The 14760-nt window shown below is 41.3% G+C and overlaps 1 protein-coding gene across 2 annotated transcripts in view; it reads right to left on the bottom strand.

The window, feature by feature from the left end:
• ero1b (endoplasmic reticulum oxidoreductase 1 beta) overlaps window positions 1–14760 on the bottom strand; it is an 86433-nt gene that overhangs the window by 51964 nt on the left and 19709 nt on the right. Inside the window, exons 1-2 of one of the 2 annotated variants that reach the window (XM_041188628.1) lie at window positions 13424–13758; window positions 2569–2688 (exon numbers count right to left, since the gene is read on the bottom strand). In XM_041188628.1, coding sequence (XP_041044562.1) covers window positions 2569–2688; window positions 13424–13507 — 204 coding nt within the window. In that variant the 5' untranslated portion in view covers window positions 13508–13758. Of the gene's footprint in view, window positions 1–2568; window positions 2689–13423; window positions 13759–14760 lie in introns of those variants that run through there. The other variant, XM_041188626.1, reaches the window with a different exon arrangement.

Here is a 14760-nt window from a genome sequence, read left to right as displayed (position 1 = left end):
ACAGACAAGTCCAAAGAAATGCAAATAGCAGCAGCAACCTCTATTCACATCCTTCTCTGAACTTACAAAGGCCTCTGATGCCATCAACCGAGGGGGATTGTGGAGCGTTCTCCTCAAATTTGGCTGGCTGCCCATAGAAATTTGTCACCATCCTCTGCCTATTGCACAATGACATCAAGCCATGGCCCTTATCAGCAGATCTGCCACAGATCCAATGAGTATGCAAACTAGGGTCAAGCAAGACTGTCATCGCACCAATGCTCTTTTCCATCTTCCTTGCCTCAGTACTCCACCCATCTCCATGAAGCTCCCTACCAGAGTGGAGCCACTCTACAGGACGAGCGGGAAACTATTCACCTTACATTGCCTCAAGTTCAGAACCAAGATTACTCCAACCTCTGTCGGTGAGCTGCAGGATGCTGACAATGCTTGCGCACACCCTCAGAGGCTGAGTTCCAAACTATCGTCGCACATTCACAGTGGCGTATGAAAGAATGGGCCTTAGGCTAAACAAAGGTCCTCTACCAGCCTGCCTGAACTGCACAACACAACACTGCCCCAACTATCAAGATCCATGGTGAACCATCGGACAATGTTGATCATTTTTCATACTTTAGGAGCCTCCTCTCAGTGAGGGCAGACATTGAAGATGAAACTCAACATTGCCACCAGTGTGCCAGTGCAGCCTTTGGCTGTCTGAGGAAAACAGTTTGATGACAAGACCTCAAACCCGGTACCAAGCTCATTATCTACAGGGCTGCAATGCTGCCTGCCCTGCTGTATGCATCAGAGACATGGACAATGTACAGCAGGTACCTTGAATCCCAGGAGAAATATCACAGGCGATGCCTCCGCAAAATCCTGCAAATTCAATAGCAGGATAGGCACTCCAATATCAGTGTTCTCTCTCAGGTCAACATCTCCAGTATTGAGGGACTGGTTACAATTAATCAGCTATGTTGGGTGGGCCACATCGTCTGCATGCCTGACACAAGACTCCCAAAACAAGCTCTCTACTTCGAGCTTTGTCACACAAAGCAATTACCAGGAGGGCAGAGGGACGTCCTCAAAGCCTCCCTAAAAAAAAATTGCAACATCCCTACTTTCGTGTGGGAATCTCGTGCTCAAGACGTCCAAACTGAGAAGCAACCGCGAAAATGTCAAGCATTGAGCATCTCCTGCAGACCCAGGTGGGGGGCCAAGTGCAAACAACGGGAGCATAACAAAATCCAAGCTTCCCACCCGCCGACCTCACCAAGCACTACCTGCCCCACCTTTGGTAGTGTGTGTGGATGAAGCACTGGGCTTTTTAGACACCTCAGGGTCCACAGCCCTAGTGTGGAAGAAAGTCATCCTCAGTCCTGTGGGACTGCCTAAGAGGAAATGCATTTAACAGAAAACTAGATAAGTACATGAGAGAAAAGGGAATAGAAAGATATGCTAAAAGGCTGAGATGAGGCAGATAGAATGGGCTGAGACTTGTGGAGCAAAAAGACCAGCAGAGATAAGTTGGGCCAAATGGCCTGTTTCTTGTGCTGTATATTCTACGTAACTCTATGATCTCTTTGTGTGTCAGTGTCATTTACAGCACAGAAGGAAACCAATTTGGGTTACTGAGTCCATGCCAGCTCTCTGTAGAGCAATCTGCAGCTGGAGTATTACATACAGTTTTGATTAATGTATTAGAAGGAGAATGCGATCACAGTAGAATTGGTTACAGAGGAGATTCATGAGGGTGTTGTCAGGACTGGAGAACTTTAGCTATGAAGAAAGATTGGATAGTCAGGATTTGTTTTCTTTAGAGCCTAGATGAGGCTGAAGGAAGATTTAATTGAGGTGCATAAATTATGAAAAACCTAGACAGAGTGGATAGGAAGGATCCATTTCCATTACCAGAGGTGTCAATAACTGAGACATAGATTGAATGTAATTGGTGGAAGGATTAGAGGGGAGTTGAGGTGGTGGGCATTTGGAACTCACCACCTGAAAGGACGGTAGAGGCAGAAATGCTCCATCACATTTAAAAATACTTGGATATGTATTTGAGGTGTCGCAACCTATATGGCTATGGACCAAGAACTGGAAGGTGGGATTAGACTGGATAGCTCTTTTTCAGCCGGCACAAATGAAATTGGCCAAATAGCCTCCCTTCCATGCCATGCCATAAATCTTTGTGTTTCCAAACCATTCATTTCAATTCATATATGTTATCTTGCAGTCATAGAATGAATACAATGCTGCTTCAAATCTTACATGAAACATATTTAAGTCTTAATGTCAATGAATCATTATTTTATTAAGTCCATACATCAGGACGATAAACTAGCAGTCAGGTTTACCCTAAGTGGGAAGTAAAGATACTCCTTCCTCTCTAAACCCTTTCTCCCCCATCTCAGGAAAAAATAGATTCACCTTGGATCAGTTCTGACATGAGAATGACCAGACAGCTCAGCCACCATTAAACTTTGGTCTTTATTACAAACAACATACAAAATCAACATGCATTTTAAAGAACCTTATGAAAAACATTACTGGATACACCTAAAATAAGCAAGTTAAGGATCTTACTTTATAATATCTGAAGTAATCCCTTTCGAGCAATTTTTCTAGTTTAGGGAAGATCTTGTAGCTGTTGAAGTCATCAATGCTTTCTATGTCACAGAAGCAGTCATCCAGGACACCTGTCAGCTACAAAAGATTAAATTTTATTTTCTCATATACTGATAAAATATAATTTATTAAAAGCATTCCAGATAATCATATGACTGATCTCTGAATAAAACTGAAAATGCTAGAGGTGAAACAGGTTGGTCCATATCTCCAAAAAAAGGCAACATTCCAGGTTCAGACATTGAAACAGCCTGAAAAAAACAGCCAACCAAAACAAAATGGGGAGGAAAGATCAAAGACAAGTTAAAATCAAGAAAGCTACTATAAAGAAGCTATTGGCTTAACTTCACAACATGACTGACGTTACTTCAAGTACTCTACACCCATCAACTACTTTTTTTTAAAAAGGCTGAGGAAGTGCTGGACAGTATAGTGTGACCTCAATCTGGTTGTGAAAAGGCAAATGGTAAATAAAACTCTAAAATGAAAAGCAACAAATGACAAGTGAAGCAAAGAAGTTGGCATGAAAATTAAAGAAACAAAGTTGCTAAAGTAAATTTTCAGAATATTCATGGCACAGAGGCAGATAAAGTAGTGCTGAACTTGGTTGCAGTAGTCTAGGAAGATAAGGAAAGAAATGGAGGGATGGAAATCTGAAATGTGGGCCAAAGAGAAATAGAGAATCTGCTGGCAGAGATCTTTCAGCAAAGCAGCCACCAACCTGTATTTGTTACCAGTAAACACTAAATACAACAGCACATTTAAGGAAGTGCCAACATTAGGTCAGGTTATGCTACAAAAGATCTCAAATTTTTGACAAAAAAATTATGGAATGAATTAGAACTAAGATGCACTAGTGATTGCACAGGATACTGAAAAGTCAAATTCACTGCAGTAAAACAAATTCAATTTCTAGGACCATGTTAGTTAACCAAGTGCTCCTGAAGTCTCTTACGTATAGCAGGTTTCATTCAGGGCAAATAGACCAATTATATGTCGGGGGTGGAGGTAGGGCTCAGGGGAAGGAAGATAATGGATAGAAAAATGGCCATGCTCTTTCTGTCATTAGAAGCCCACACCTAACAAACATCCTAACTTCACAGCAGCACTGGATAGCTTTGAAGCATCTCATGTTCAAGTTCACCTCACCATCTCATTATAGGGAGGATATGTGGGGATGGTTAACTTGAAAGGTAAGAGGGGGCAAGGGGAAAAAAGTTGGTTAGTTACAAAAGGTATATTTTTTTTAAATAGGAGTCATGTCAGGTCCCTTTTTACAAATGTGTTGAAATAGAATTCACAGTCTCTCTTATTAATATACGTGCCTGCAATTCTGTAAAGCTAAAAATGTGTACCAAACAAAAACTGAAAGCACTTGAATTCCAGTGCAAGTTAGAGGGACAGCTACCTGTTCACTAGAACTCTGCTAATATACAAGTTGATATACCAAAGCAGTGCATTATTTAGTAAATTTGTACATTTTACTTGTATGGAATATTTTTAAACCTTAAAATTTAGCGATATTGAAGCCCTGTACTAAGAAATTATAGATGGCAAACTACCAAAAAATGCACGTCAAGTTACAGTTCTCATCACACTATATCTATATAAGATGCTTCTATATTTGGTTCTTTTGGGAAATTCCAAAATATTTTTCAGCTATGGTTCATCTGATTCTGAAATTAGATAAATTATCAAAGCTATATTTAAAAAAATCAAGCAGAAAAACTTAATGGTATGAAAACATAAAAGAAACTCAGACCATGTGCCATTTTATTAATACTATATCATAAACTAAACTGGAAGCTTCTTACTCCTTATAATGGGACAACCCAAACATGATAGTGCACTAAGCGGTAGCTTCACCTGCTCTCAACACCAAACATTTTAATCAAGATAGATCCTGCGCTTCGAATTGCTTCAGTTTGAAAATCCAATTCAAGTCAAAGTAAATTAAATTTAGTAAAATCTCTAATTAGTCAAAAAAGGTACTTTTTTTACCTTGATTAAAATTGCAATTTTTTCAAAGTTAAAGCAATTGACATAAATTAGTGAGGGATAAAATGCACACACAGGTCCATTCTAAAAGTGCAGAAGCATCAGGGCACCTAAGCAGCAGAGTTTCCAAACCCAGAAGTTTTCTTGGTCATTCTATCCCCAAGATGGATGTCCCCTTTTACCACGGCCACATTACCAACATTACACTTGCACTTCTCTAAAGCTACAGGAACTACTATGAGCTCTCAAATATGTCTTGAAAGCTCTGGCCTAATCACCACTATTGTATTCAACATGGCTGTTTCACTAGCAATCTCTCAGCAGTGTTAAGTACCTCTGGAACTGTACTCCTCAATTTTTATTGTTTGGATCATCTCCAGAGTGACTTTCTACATTTCAAAATGTGGTTTAATATAACACCTCTGTTCACGCCTTGCTTGTCACTCAAACTGCTCCCTCTCTGTTTTAAAATTGATATATGCTTAGATGAGTTCTCCTCCTCTCCTACTCCCATCCAAGAATCATTAGGATAGTCAGGGCCCACCATCTTTCCCTCAGACTAACTAGTGATGGCAACAAATACACTCTCCAACATCCTGAGAACAAATTATAAAAAAATGCACTATTCTCTCCCCCACTGCTGTCTACATTAGTAAGCCCTTTAAATCATCCAACCCTATCGACACTTTTGCCTTCAGGCTGCACATATTCAATATTTTTTTCACTTATTCTTTCACGGGACGTGGGTGTCACTGTGGCTTGCTAGACCATTACAGGTAATAGCTAAGAGTCAAACATATTGCTGTGGTCTGGAGTCACGTGCAGGCCAGACCAGGTAGGGATGGCAGATTCCCTTCCCGAAAGGACATTAGTGAACCAGATGGGTTTTTATGGCAAACAATGACAGTTTCATGGTCACCGTTACTGAGATTAGCTTTTAATTCCTGATTTTATTAATTGAATGTAAATTCCACCAGCTGCCATGGTGAAATTTGAACTTGTGCCCCCAGAGGATTAGCCTGGGCCTCTGGATTACTAGTCCAGTGACGTTATCACTACACCACCACCTCCCCCATCATGTGTACATGATTCTTTATTCCTCAGCACCCTTGATCTAATAGTAAAGATATGAATAAAGTAAGGGAATAGTGTTTACCTCAAGGAGGTTGGCATTCTAAATGTCAGAAAGTGATGCTTCAGTTGAATAGAGTCTTGGCCAGATTCCTTCTGGAATGCTGCACTCAAGTTTGGACACTGACCCTCAGGAAAAATTTACTGCCACTGGAGTGGTAACAATGCAGTCACCATAATAATACCAGGGCTTAAAGGGTTAAATTGAGGACAGGTTCTGAAAGCTCAATATATCCCATTGAGTTTAGATAGTTGAGGTGTGATTGAATGGAAGTATTTAAAACGATTGGGGATTTGATATAAAAACAGAAAATGCTGGAAATACTCAGCTGGTCAGGCTGTATGTCTGGACAGAGAAACAAAGTTAACATTTTAAATCAATAACCTGTTTTTTGATAACTGGCAGGCACTTTTTCTGAAAAAGAGTGACTCACTGGGCTTTGTGGATGTAGCCACTGATCCAAAAGGTTGGATACCCATGTTGCAAGTTAGTCAATATTATAATAATGTTTACCAGTTTAAACTGGAAAGTCCCAGTAACTATAGTGTTTTTACCCAAAGTAATTTGCAGACATGTTAATCGGCACTTTTTCCAAAAGAGTATGGACTTTACATACACCATCAGATAATATTTAAAAATCGACTAAATGTAAAGTTATAACAACTTTGTCATTTGTTAAAAGCTTTCGTAAAAACCTAACTGTAGGCAAATGAATCCAGAAAATACTCATGCACACCCCGAATATGAACATTTTGCCACTAATCACACTTGAGCTGCAGAATGCATATTTTTCAAAAATGTAAAAGTTTGGAAGGGATTTCTCAAAAGTCAGCTTCAAAATAAGGTCATCAGATTCTATGTTTTAACAATAAGTTTAAAATAACAATGATAAAATCTGAAATGATTAATACCAGTATGCTTTAAGTGGAAGCTGCTGTTAAAATGATAGCCTAGATTTTCTAATCTTTCTGTTGGAAAATGGATTCACTGGAAAAGAATAAGTTTAAGAAAACATTGAGAACAAAACCTTGTCCAACCTAGAAATTGAATGCTCAAGCAATAAGTGAAGAAATGGCCTCTTTTCTAATTTGGCAGAACTTTGTGTATTATTATAACCTTCATTACAACAAATACTTAAAATGTACCACATGGAAAAGAAATTCATGAACTATAATTTCTACATGAGAGAAACATCTTTGAGAGTGCATTACAGAGCAGAAAGAGGGTTGACACTGAGGAGATAGGAGAAACAGGTATCCTACATTTGAAAAAATTGTCCTGATTCTACACAGAAAAGTTGATAAACTCCTCATATTTAGAGGAAGATGAAAACAGACCAGAAGTTTCATATTCTCCAGGATTATTCGAGAATATAGAATAACATTACAGCTCGAGGTGGTGAAATCAGAATTGGCAGCGGGAGCAGCGGGAGGTCACCTCAAAGTACGCACACACACGTACACGCGCGCGCACACGCGCGCGCACACACGCGCGCGCACACACACGCGCGCACACACACGCGCGCGCACACACACGCGCGCGCACACACACGCGCACACACACGCGCACACACACGCGCACACACACGCGCACACACACGCGCACACACACGCGCACACACACGCGCACACACACGCGCACACACACGCACACACACACGCACACACACACGCACACACACACACGCACACACACACCAAATCTGCTGTATATTTCCAACATTTTCTGTTTTTATTTCAAGTTTCCAGGATCCATCATCTTGCACTTTTGTGTTCAATACAACAATTCTGCTTCATGAAAACTATTGACCAAAATGCTGTATTCTTTAAGAAGATTGCTGAAATGTACACTTCAGTCAAATTTTCCATTTCATGAATAACAAAATCATCTACTTTATTACACACAGGGATAAAAATCCCCAAGGTCTGTTTAACAATGTACCTATTTACTATCTGTCATTTGTGCTCAAGTTTCCAGGTGGTGACTGCACTAAGAGTCCCAGTGCAATACCACACCATGGAGATACAGAAAACACTCATCAACAATTGATGGTTGAAGGCCTTGGGAATTATCTTAGCTCCCTGGTGTATGCAGCCAAGTGCACTTCTCCATCACCTTCTGCTATTCTTGAGTGACAATTATAAACACCAGTTAGTTATACCAGTGATAGAAAAAAACTTGTAGCATTGTCAAGGGACATCTCAGCCCATCTTAGTCTCCATTCACCTGGTGAAAAAGCAACTTACTAATGAATCAACATACAGCAGTGCTTCCCAAACTTTTTCCTCACTGTGATCCCATTCTGAGACTTGAAAATTGCTATGACCCGAGTGTGAGCCAGGTGAGGGGACAAATATGTATCAGTAGGAAGGAGGGGTGGTGAGCTGAGAGTGGAGGGCTGTTTGATCTGCAGGGTTTTTCAATGACAAGTACCTGCCTTTTTTGGAACAGAAAAGTTCTGTTGGTCCAAAAGATTGGTCAGATAGGCCTGCCCACATTGTGTTTTTAATGATTTAAAGGGTCCTTGCTGCTCAGTCAGAGCTCCATGGCAGCCACCTCCAGTTTGGGGAGCCTTGACATCTGGAATTGCTATCCAAGCATGAGGCTCAAGCCATTAAAGATAGTGTTCAAGTAAAGGTACTGTACGATGTTGTTCTTAACTACAAAGGCCACAAAGTCTCAAATTTGGATTCTGGTCTGTGTCAAGTTAATTGATTTCAGCCAGGGTAATAACTGAGGTGCAACATTAAAATCCTTCAACTAAAGGAGTGGAAATTGTTTGTCATTCCTTCATCTGATCAGTGTCTAATCTAACTGCAAGTACATATATAGACATTGGGTAACAGGTGCAGTTCTGATTGGGGGGGGGGGAGGCGGGGGGGGGTGGAGAGAAGAGAGAGAGAGAAACACACACACCACCAAATAATGTGTTGACACATGTGGGTTCACAAGAAGGCCACTTCAGCTTGGTACCCAAGGATGCCCAGCAGCCACATAAATATATTCCAAGTAAGAGTCAATAACCACAGGAGAGAAGAGATATTTGAAAGAAAATGTACATGCCCATTTTTAAATTAACTCAATGCAGCAGCCCCCATCTTGACCTAATGACCTAGTTAGGAAGCCCATTCCTCCTACACATTACTGGGAACAAACAACCCAAATCGAGCAGGAAATGTAATCTTCCAAAGTAGAATAACCCTTTTACAGAGCAACCAGCTTGCAATTATTTCCTCCCAAGGCTAGTCATTTCAAATAAAGTTTGAATACTCCTAAGCGCATTCAAATAGAGATACACAGAATTTGGAATGATAGTCAAACTATAAAATTTAAGCAAGGAAAATACTTTCTTCACCTCACCACTTCCCTTCTGCCCATCCCACCAACCAAATCAGCATTGCTCAGTTGACAGCATATCAACTCTATGCTATCACCTAAAGCAGGTGGTCATGGGCTCAAAGTCCATAAGGAATTTTAGCAACCTTGGCTGAGTCTCCAGTGCAGTTCTGAGGGACTACTGCATGGTCAAATGTGCCATCTTTCTGATGAGACTTTAATCCGAGATACTATCTCCCTTCTCAGGTGGATGAAAGCGATCCCATGGCAATATTCAAACAAGAATAGGGCAATTCTCCCAGTATCCCATGCCAACAATAATCACCCAACCATCACCACCCAAAGAGAGCATATTTAGCCCTTAGATTGTTGTTTATTATTCTGTACGGAAATTTGCTGTTTTATTTGCATGAATGCGAATTCCAAAAAGAAGTCCATTCACTGCAAAGTCCATTACAGACTCTAGCTTCTATGCCTCCCCTACGCCGTTTGCACCACCCCTTTAACAGCCATGGCTTCAGTTGTCCAGGTGCATGCTCTCAAATTCTCTCCCAAGACTGACCTGATGCCTCGTCCACCAAGCTAATATGCTTTGGCTTGGCACATATTTACCATAAGACGTAGGAGCAAAAGTAGGCCATTTGGCCCATTGACTCTGCTCTGCCATTCAACGAGATCATGGCTGATCTGATAATCCTCCACTTTCCTGCCATTTCCCCACAACTCTTGATTCCCTGTCTGTCTGTCCATCTCAGCCTTGAACATACTTAACGACCCAGCTTCTACAGTCCTCTGTGGTAAAGAATTCCACAGAATCACTACCCTCAGAGAAGAAATTCCTCATCTTTGTTTTAAATGGGCGCCCCCTTACTCTGAGATTATGCCCTTTGGTCCTAGACTCTCCCACAAGGGGAAACAACCTCTCAGCATCTACCCTGTCAAGCCCCCTAAGAATCTTATAAGTTTCAATAATGTCACCTCTCATTCTTCGAAACAGCAATGAGTACAGGTCCAACCTACTCAACCTCAAGAAAAACCCTCCATACCCGGGATCAACCTAGCGAACCTTCTCTGGACTGTCTCCAATGCCAGCATATGTTTCCTTAGATATGGGGACCAAAACTGTTCACGGTATTCTAGGTGTGGTCTAACTAGTGCCTTGTATAGTTTTAGCAAGACTTCCCTACTTTTATATTCCATTCCCTTTGAAATAAAGACCAGCATTCCATTTGCCTTCCTTATTACCCTTGTATGTTAGCTTTTTGGGATTCATGCACAAGGACTCTCTGTTCCACAGTCTTTCTCCATTTAAATAATATTCAGCTCCTCTATTCTTCCTGCCAAAGTGCATAACCTCACATTTTCCCACAATATATTCCATTTGCCAAGTTTTTGCCCACTCACTTAACCTGTCTATATCCCTCTGTAGACTCCTTGTGTCATCCTCAACACTTGCCTTCCCAAACTTGTCACCCACAAGCAGTCACTTTCCTCATCTAAGTCATTGATATATATTGTAAATAATTGAGGCCCCAGCACCGATCCCTGTGGTACTCCACTAGTTACTGGTTGCCATCCCGAAAATGCCCACTTTATCCCAACTCTGTCTTCTATTAGTTAGCCAATCCTCTATCCATGCTAATATATTACCCCAACACCATGGGCTCTTATCTTATTAAGTAGCCTTCTGTGCGGTACCTTATCGAACACCTTTTGGAAATCCAAATATATTACATCTGCTGGTTCGCCTTTATCTATCCTGCTTGTTACCTCCTCAAAGAATTCTAATAAATTTGTTAGGCATGATTTCTCCTTCATGAAGCCATACTGACTCTGCTTGATTAGATTATGCATTTCTAAATGCTCTGTTATTACTTCCTTTTTAACAGACTCCCAACATTTTCACCAATGACAGATGTTAAGCTATAAAAACAAAAAAACTGCGGATGCTGGAAATCCAAAACAAAAACAGAATTACCTGGAAAAACTCAGCAGGTCTGGCAGCATCGGCGGAGAAGAAAAGAGTTGACGTTTCGAGTCCTCATGACCCTTCGACAGAACTTGAGTTCGAGTCCAAGAAAGAGCTTATATTTCAACTCTTTCTTGGACTCGGACTCAAGTTCTGTCGAAGGGTCATGAAGACTCGAAACGTCAACTCTTCTCCGCCGATGCTGCCAGACCTGCTGAGTTTTTACAGATGTTAAGCTAACTGGCCTATAGCTACCTGTTTCTTGTCTCCCTCCTTTTTGAATAACGGTGTTACATTAGCCGTTCTCCAATCCTCTAAGGATTTTTGGAAGATTACTACCAGTGCATCCACTATCTCTGTAGCTACTTCCTTTAATATCCTAGCATGCAAGCCATCAGGTCCAGGGGACTTATCGGCCTTTAGCTCCATTAGTTTCCCCGGTACATTTTCCTCTAGTGATAGTTATTTCCTCTCTCCCCCCCCCCACCCCCTTTTTTTGCCCCTTGATTATTTAGTATTTTTGGAATGCTATTAGTATTTGTCCATTACACCTTTGTAAAATGCTGTGGGACAATTTTCCACATTTAGAGTTGCAATATCCATCCAAGTTGTTGCAAGCGTAAAATTATTTATAATTCTGTGAAGCTTCCTTAGAGACCATTAGTGAAATATGGCACCATTGAGATTAAAGTATGGTCACAGAGCCCCTCAAATTTGAGACTTGTAGAGTGCTTCATCATTTGAATGTTCAAAAGGTTTTCTTATCACTCCTTGAACATGCAATTTTCTCTGGTTAAGGGGAAAGAGCAGCATCACAAATATATAAAACAAAAACAGAATTACCTGGAAAAACACAGCAGGTCTGGCAGCATCGGCGGAGAAGAAAAGAGTTGACGTTTCGACAGAAGGGTCATGAGGACTCGAAACGTCAACTCTTTTCTTCTCCGCCGATGCTGCCAGACCTGCTGAGTTTTTCCAGGTAATTCTGTTTTTGTTTTGGATTTCCAGCATCCGCAGTTTTTTTGTTTTTAATCACAAATATATAATTTGATAATGTCTTTAGCAAAGAAAAATGTTCTTGATGCTTCAAGAGGCGTAACAATTGCAACAGGCAGCAATTCAACTGATAAGATATTAGTAAGGGTAACCAAAAGTTTGGTCAGAGGTGGGATTTAAGGAGAGTCTTAAAATGAGAGAAAATGGAGATGGAAAGGTTGAGAGATGCAATTCCAGAGTGAGGGGCCTAGGCAGCTTCCAGCTATGGGATAAAGAAGGGGAGAGAGTTTATGTTGGGGCTAATTGTTGACAGGTACAACAGAGAGAGGGGAAAGCTACAAGTCAAGAATTTAAACATGAAGTTGAGAATTTCAAATACAAAAGTGATTGGTTTAGTTGAAAAAGTACCGTGAATGCAAAAATTCTTTATGTATATTACATTTGTCAAATTCACAGGATTCAGCTTTAAAATCTAATTACAAAACTCTACTAAACTTGGAAAACAAAAAGGACTTCTCAAACGCAAGTTGAAAATCGGGCAGAGCATTTAGTTCTTTGTGGAATATCTATTCTGAAAACATCCTTCAACATGCTATAATATAGTTTAGCCCAATAACGTCGTCACAGATATGTTGACTTGGCACAATACACTTTTTCTCTATTCAAAGACTTTGAACATTAAATGAGACATTTGTATAGAGTTGCTCTCGATCACTTTCGATAGTATTAACACCCGCTATTAACATTCTGGTCTCCACATAATATTCCGTACATTTTCAATTAATACGCTCGAAGGAATTCACATTAACGCCCGAGCGATCCCATATGCCCTACATCAATAATTAAAACACATTCAATTCAAAGGCATCAATTTGTTCATTTATACATATTGAATGTTTATAAAATTTGCTTCCAAATAAACCTCCCCATCTACACAACAAAATGTTTCAGTAATGTTTACAAAATACAAACCATCTTTGAAAAGTCTACACTATATAATCATCTCATTCTATTTATGTTTTTTTATTTCAACTGTTGCTGCATTTATTTTGGTTAAAAAAACAACAATGCAAGTCCTCCTGTGACCGGGGATTATTTTGACTCGATGAAACTGGATGTAATATTTGGCAAAATGCACACAAGTTTACTTCAGAAATAAACGGGATCGAAACACTAAAGTGTAATTTTCTCATCATTTCAGTTAATGATTTTTTTTTTTAAAAAATTCACAGGCTATTTCACATTTCAAAGAAAAAAAAATCCTCTGAAGGGAAATGTCGTTGGCAAAGCTGCTGCTGACTAACTGGGATCAATGACAATGTCACGGGCAGGGTTAACCCGGGCACATAGCCGGGCGGGGTTCCCAGTGAGAGCGACCGTACCTGGTTGGTGATAGTGCTGCCGGTATCCGAGAGCCAACACAAGCTGAGGACAGCGGCGGCCAGCGCCGCCCGGACCGCTCTCATCGCCGCCGTTCCTGTTAGCCCGTGCTCGCGGCGTTGTTGAAGTCAAAGACGAGAGAGAGAGAGACTGACAGAACTCGGCGATGGACTGGACTGTGCACCGGCTATCCAGGTGCTCCACTCCTCCGCCCCTCTCATCTGTCTTGCCTTCCAGAAGAGGCCGCCCAGCACCTTCTCACGCACGCCCACGCGACGTCCCGGCGTCGTGCGCGCGGCAGCAGCACCTTGCCCATTTCGGCGCTCGATCTCCCTCTTCCCGAGTCAACGGCACCAGGCCGCCTCTGCGCAAGTGCGAGGCCTCCACCACATGCTCAGCCTCACGGGAATTGTAGTTGCCTCCCCCGAGCGCGCCGACTCCGGGAAGAACAAAAATACAGTTCCCGGCGTCCAAAGCGCAGCTCCTCCTTGCTCCTCCTACTCCTCCTTTCCCCATGACCCAATGGACGGGCGTTCCTTCCGCGAGCCAATGAATATTAGCCACATATCGCACGCGACGATAACTCCCCGCCCCACTCACAACAGACAGCGAGCCAAGTGAGCTGTGCGGATGAGCCTGCTTGTCAGATGCTACAACCTATTATCTATAATCAGCCGGGGCATGAAAAGCAAAATCGAAACAATCCACTGACTTGCAGTAAAAACATGCAAACCTTAAATTAAAACAAGAAATTCTGGAGATGCAGAGTTATGAGCAAAGAGCAGGACTAACTGGAGAGAACTAACAGGGGCACGATGGACTGAATAGCTTCTATCTGTAAGATGCTGTGAATTTCTCAGCAGGTAGGTCAATCAGCACCTGTAAGACAAATAACAGGTAATGCTTGTAATCGACATACGCTGGTCTTTTCCTAAGAACCCGTCTTTCTTGTTTTAATAACTTGGAGGCTACCTTGCATTTAACCAAGGTGCCAGTGTCGGCTCAATGTGGTAGTGTTCTGGCTTCAGAGGTAGAATCTTCTGGGTTTAAATCCTACTTCAGAGCATTGAGTACACATAACTTAAGCTCTCAGTGAAGTACTGATGGAATGCTACATTGTTGGATGTGCCATCTTTTTGATAGGGCATCAAAATCGAGGCCCATTTTCTATCTTGCGGCACTATGTTGAAGAACAATTCTCCTCGTGTTTTAAAAATATTTATCCCTCAAACAACATCACTTAAAAAAACATTTACTGGCCATCAGCACATTGCTGTTTGTGGGACCTGGCAGCGGGCAAATTGCCTACTGTGTTGCTCTGCAATACAACTTCAAAGTA

This window comes from Carcharodon carcharias, chromosome 5 (genome assembly GCF_017639515.1).
Source record: "Carcharodon carcharias isolate sCarCar2 chromosome 5, sCarCar2.pri, whole genome shotgun sequence".
Taxonomy (NCBI): domain Eukaryota; kingdom Metazoa; phylum Chordata; class Chondrichthyes; order Lamniformes; family Lamnidae; genus Carcharodon; species Carcharodon carcharias.
Note: the sequence above shows the minus strand (reverse complement) of the source record. Positions and strands in the feature narration are given on the sequence as shown.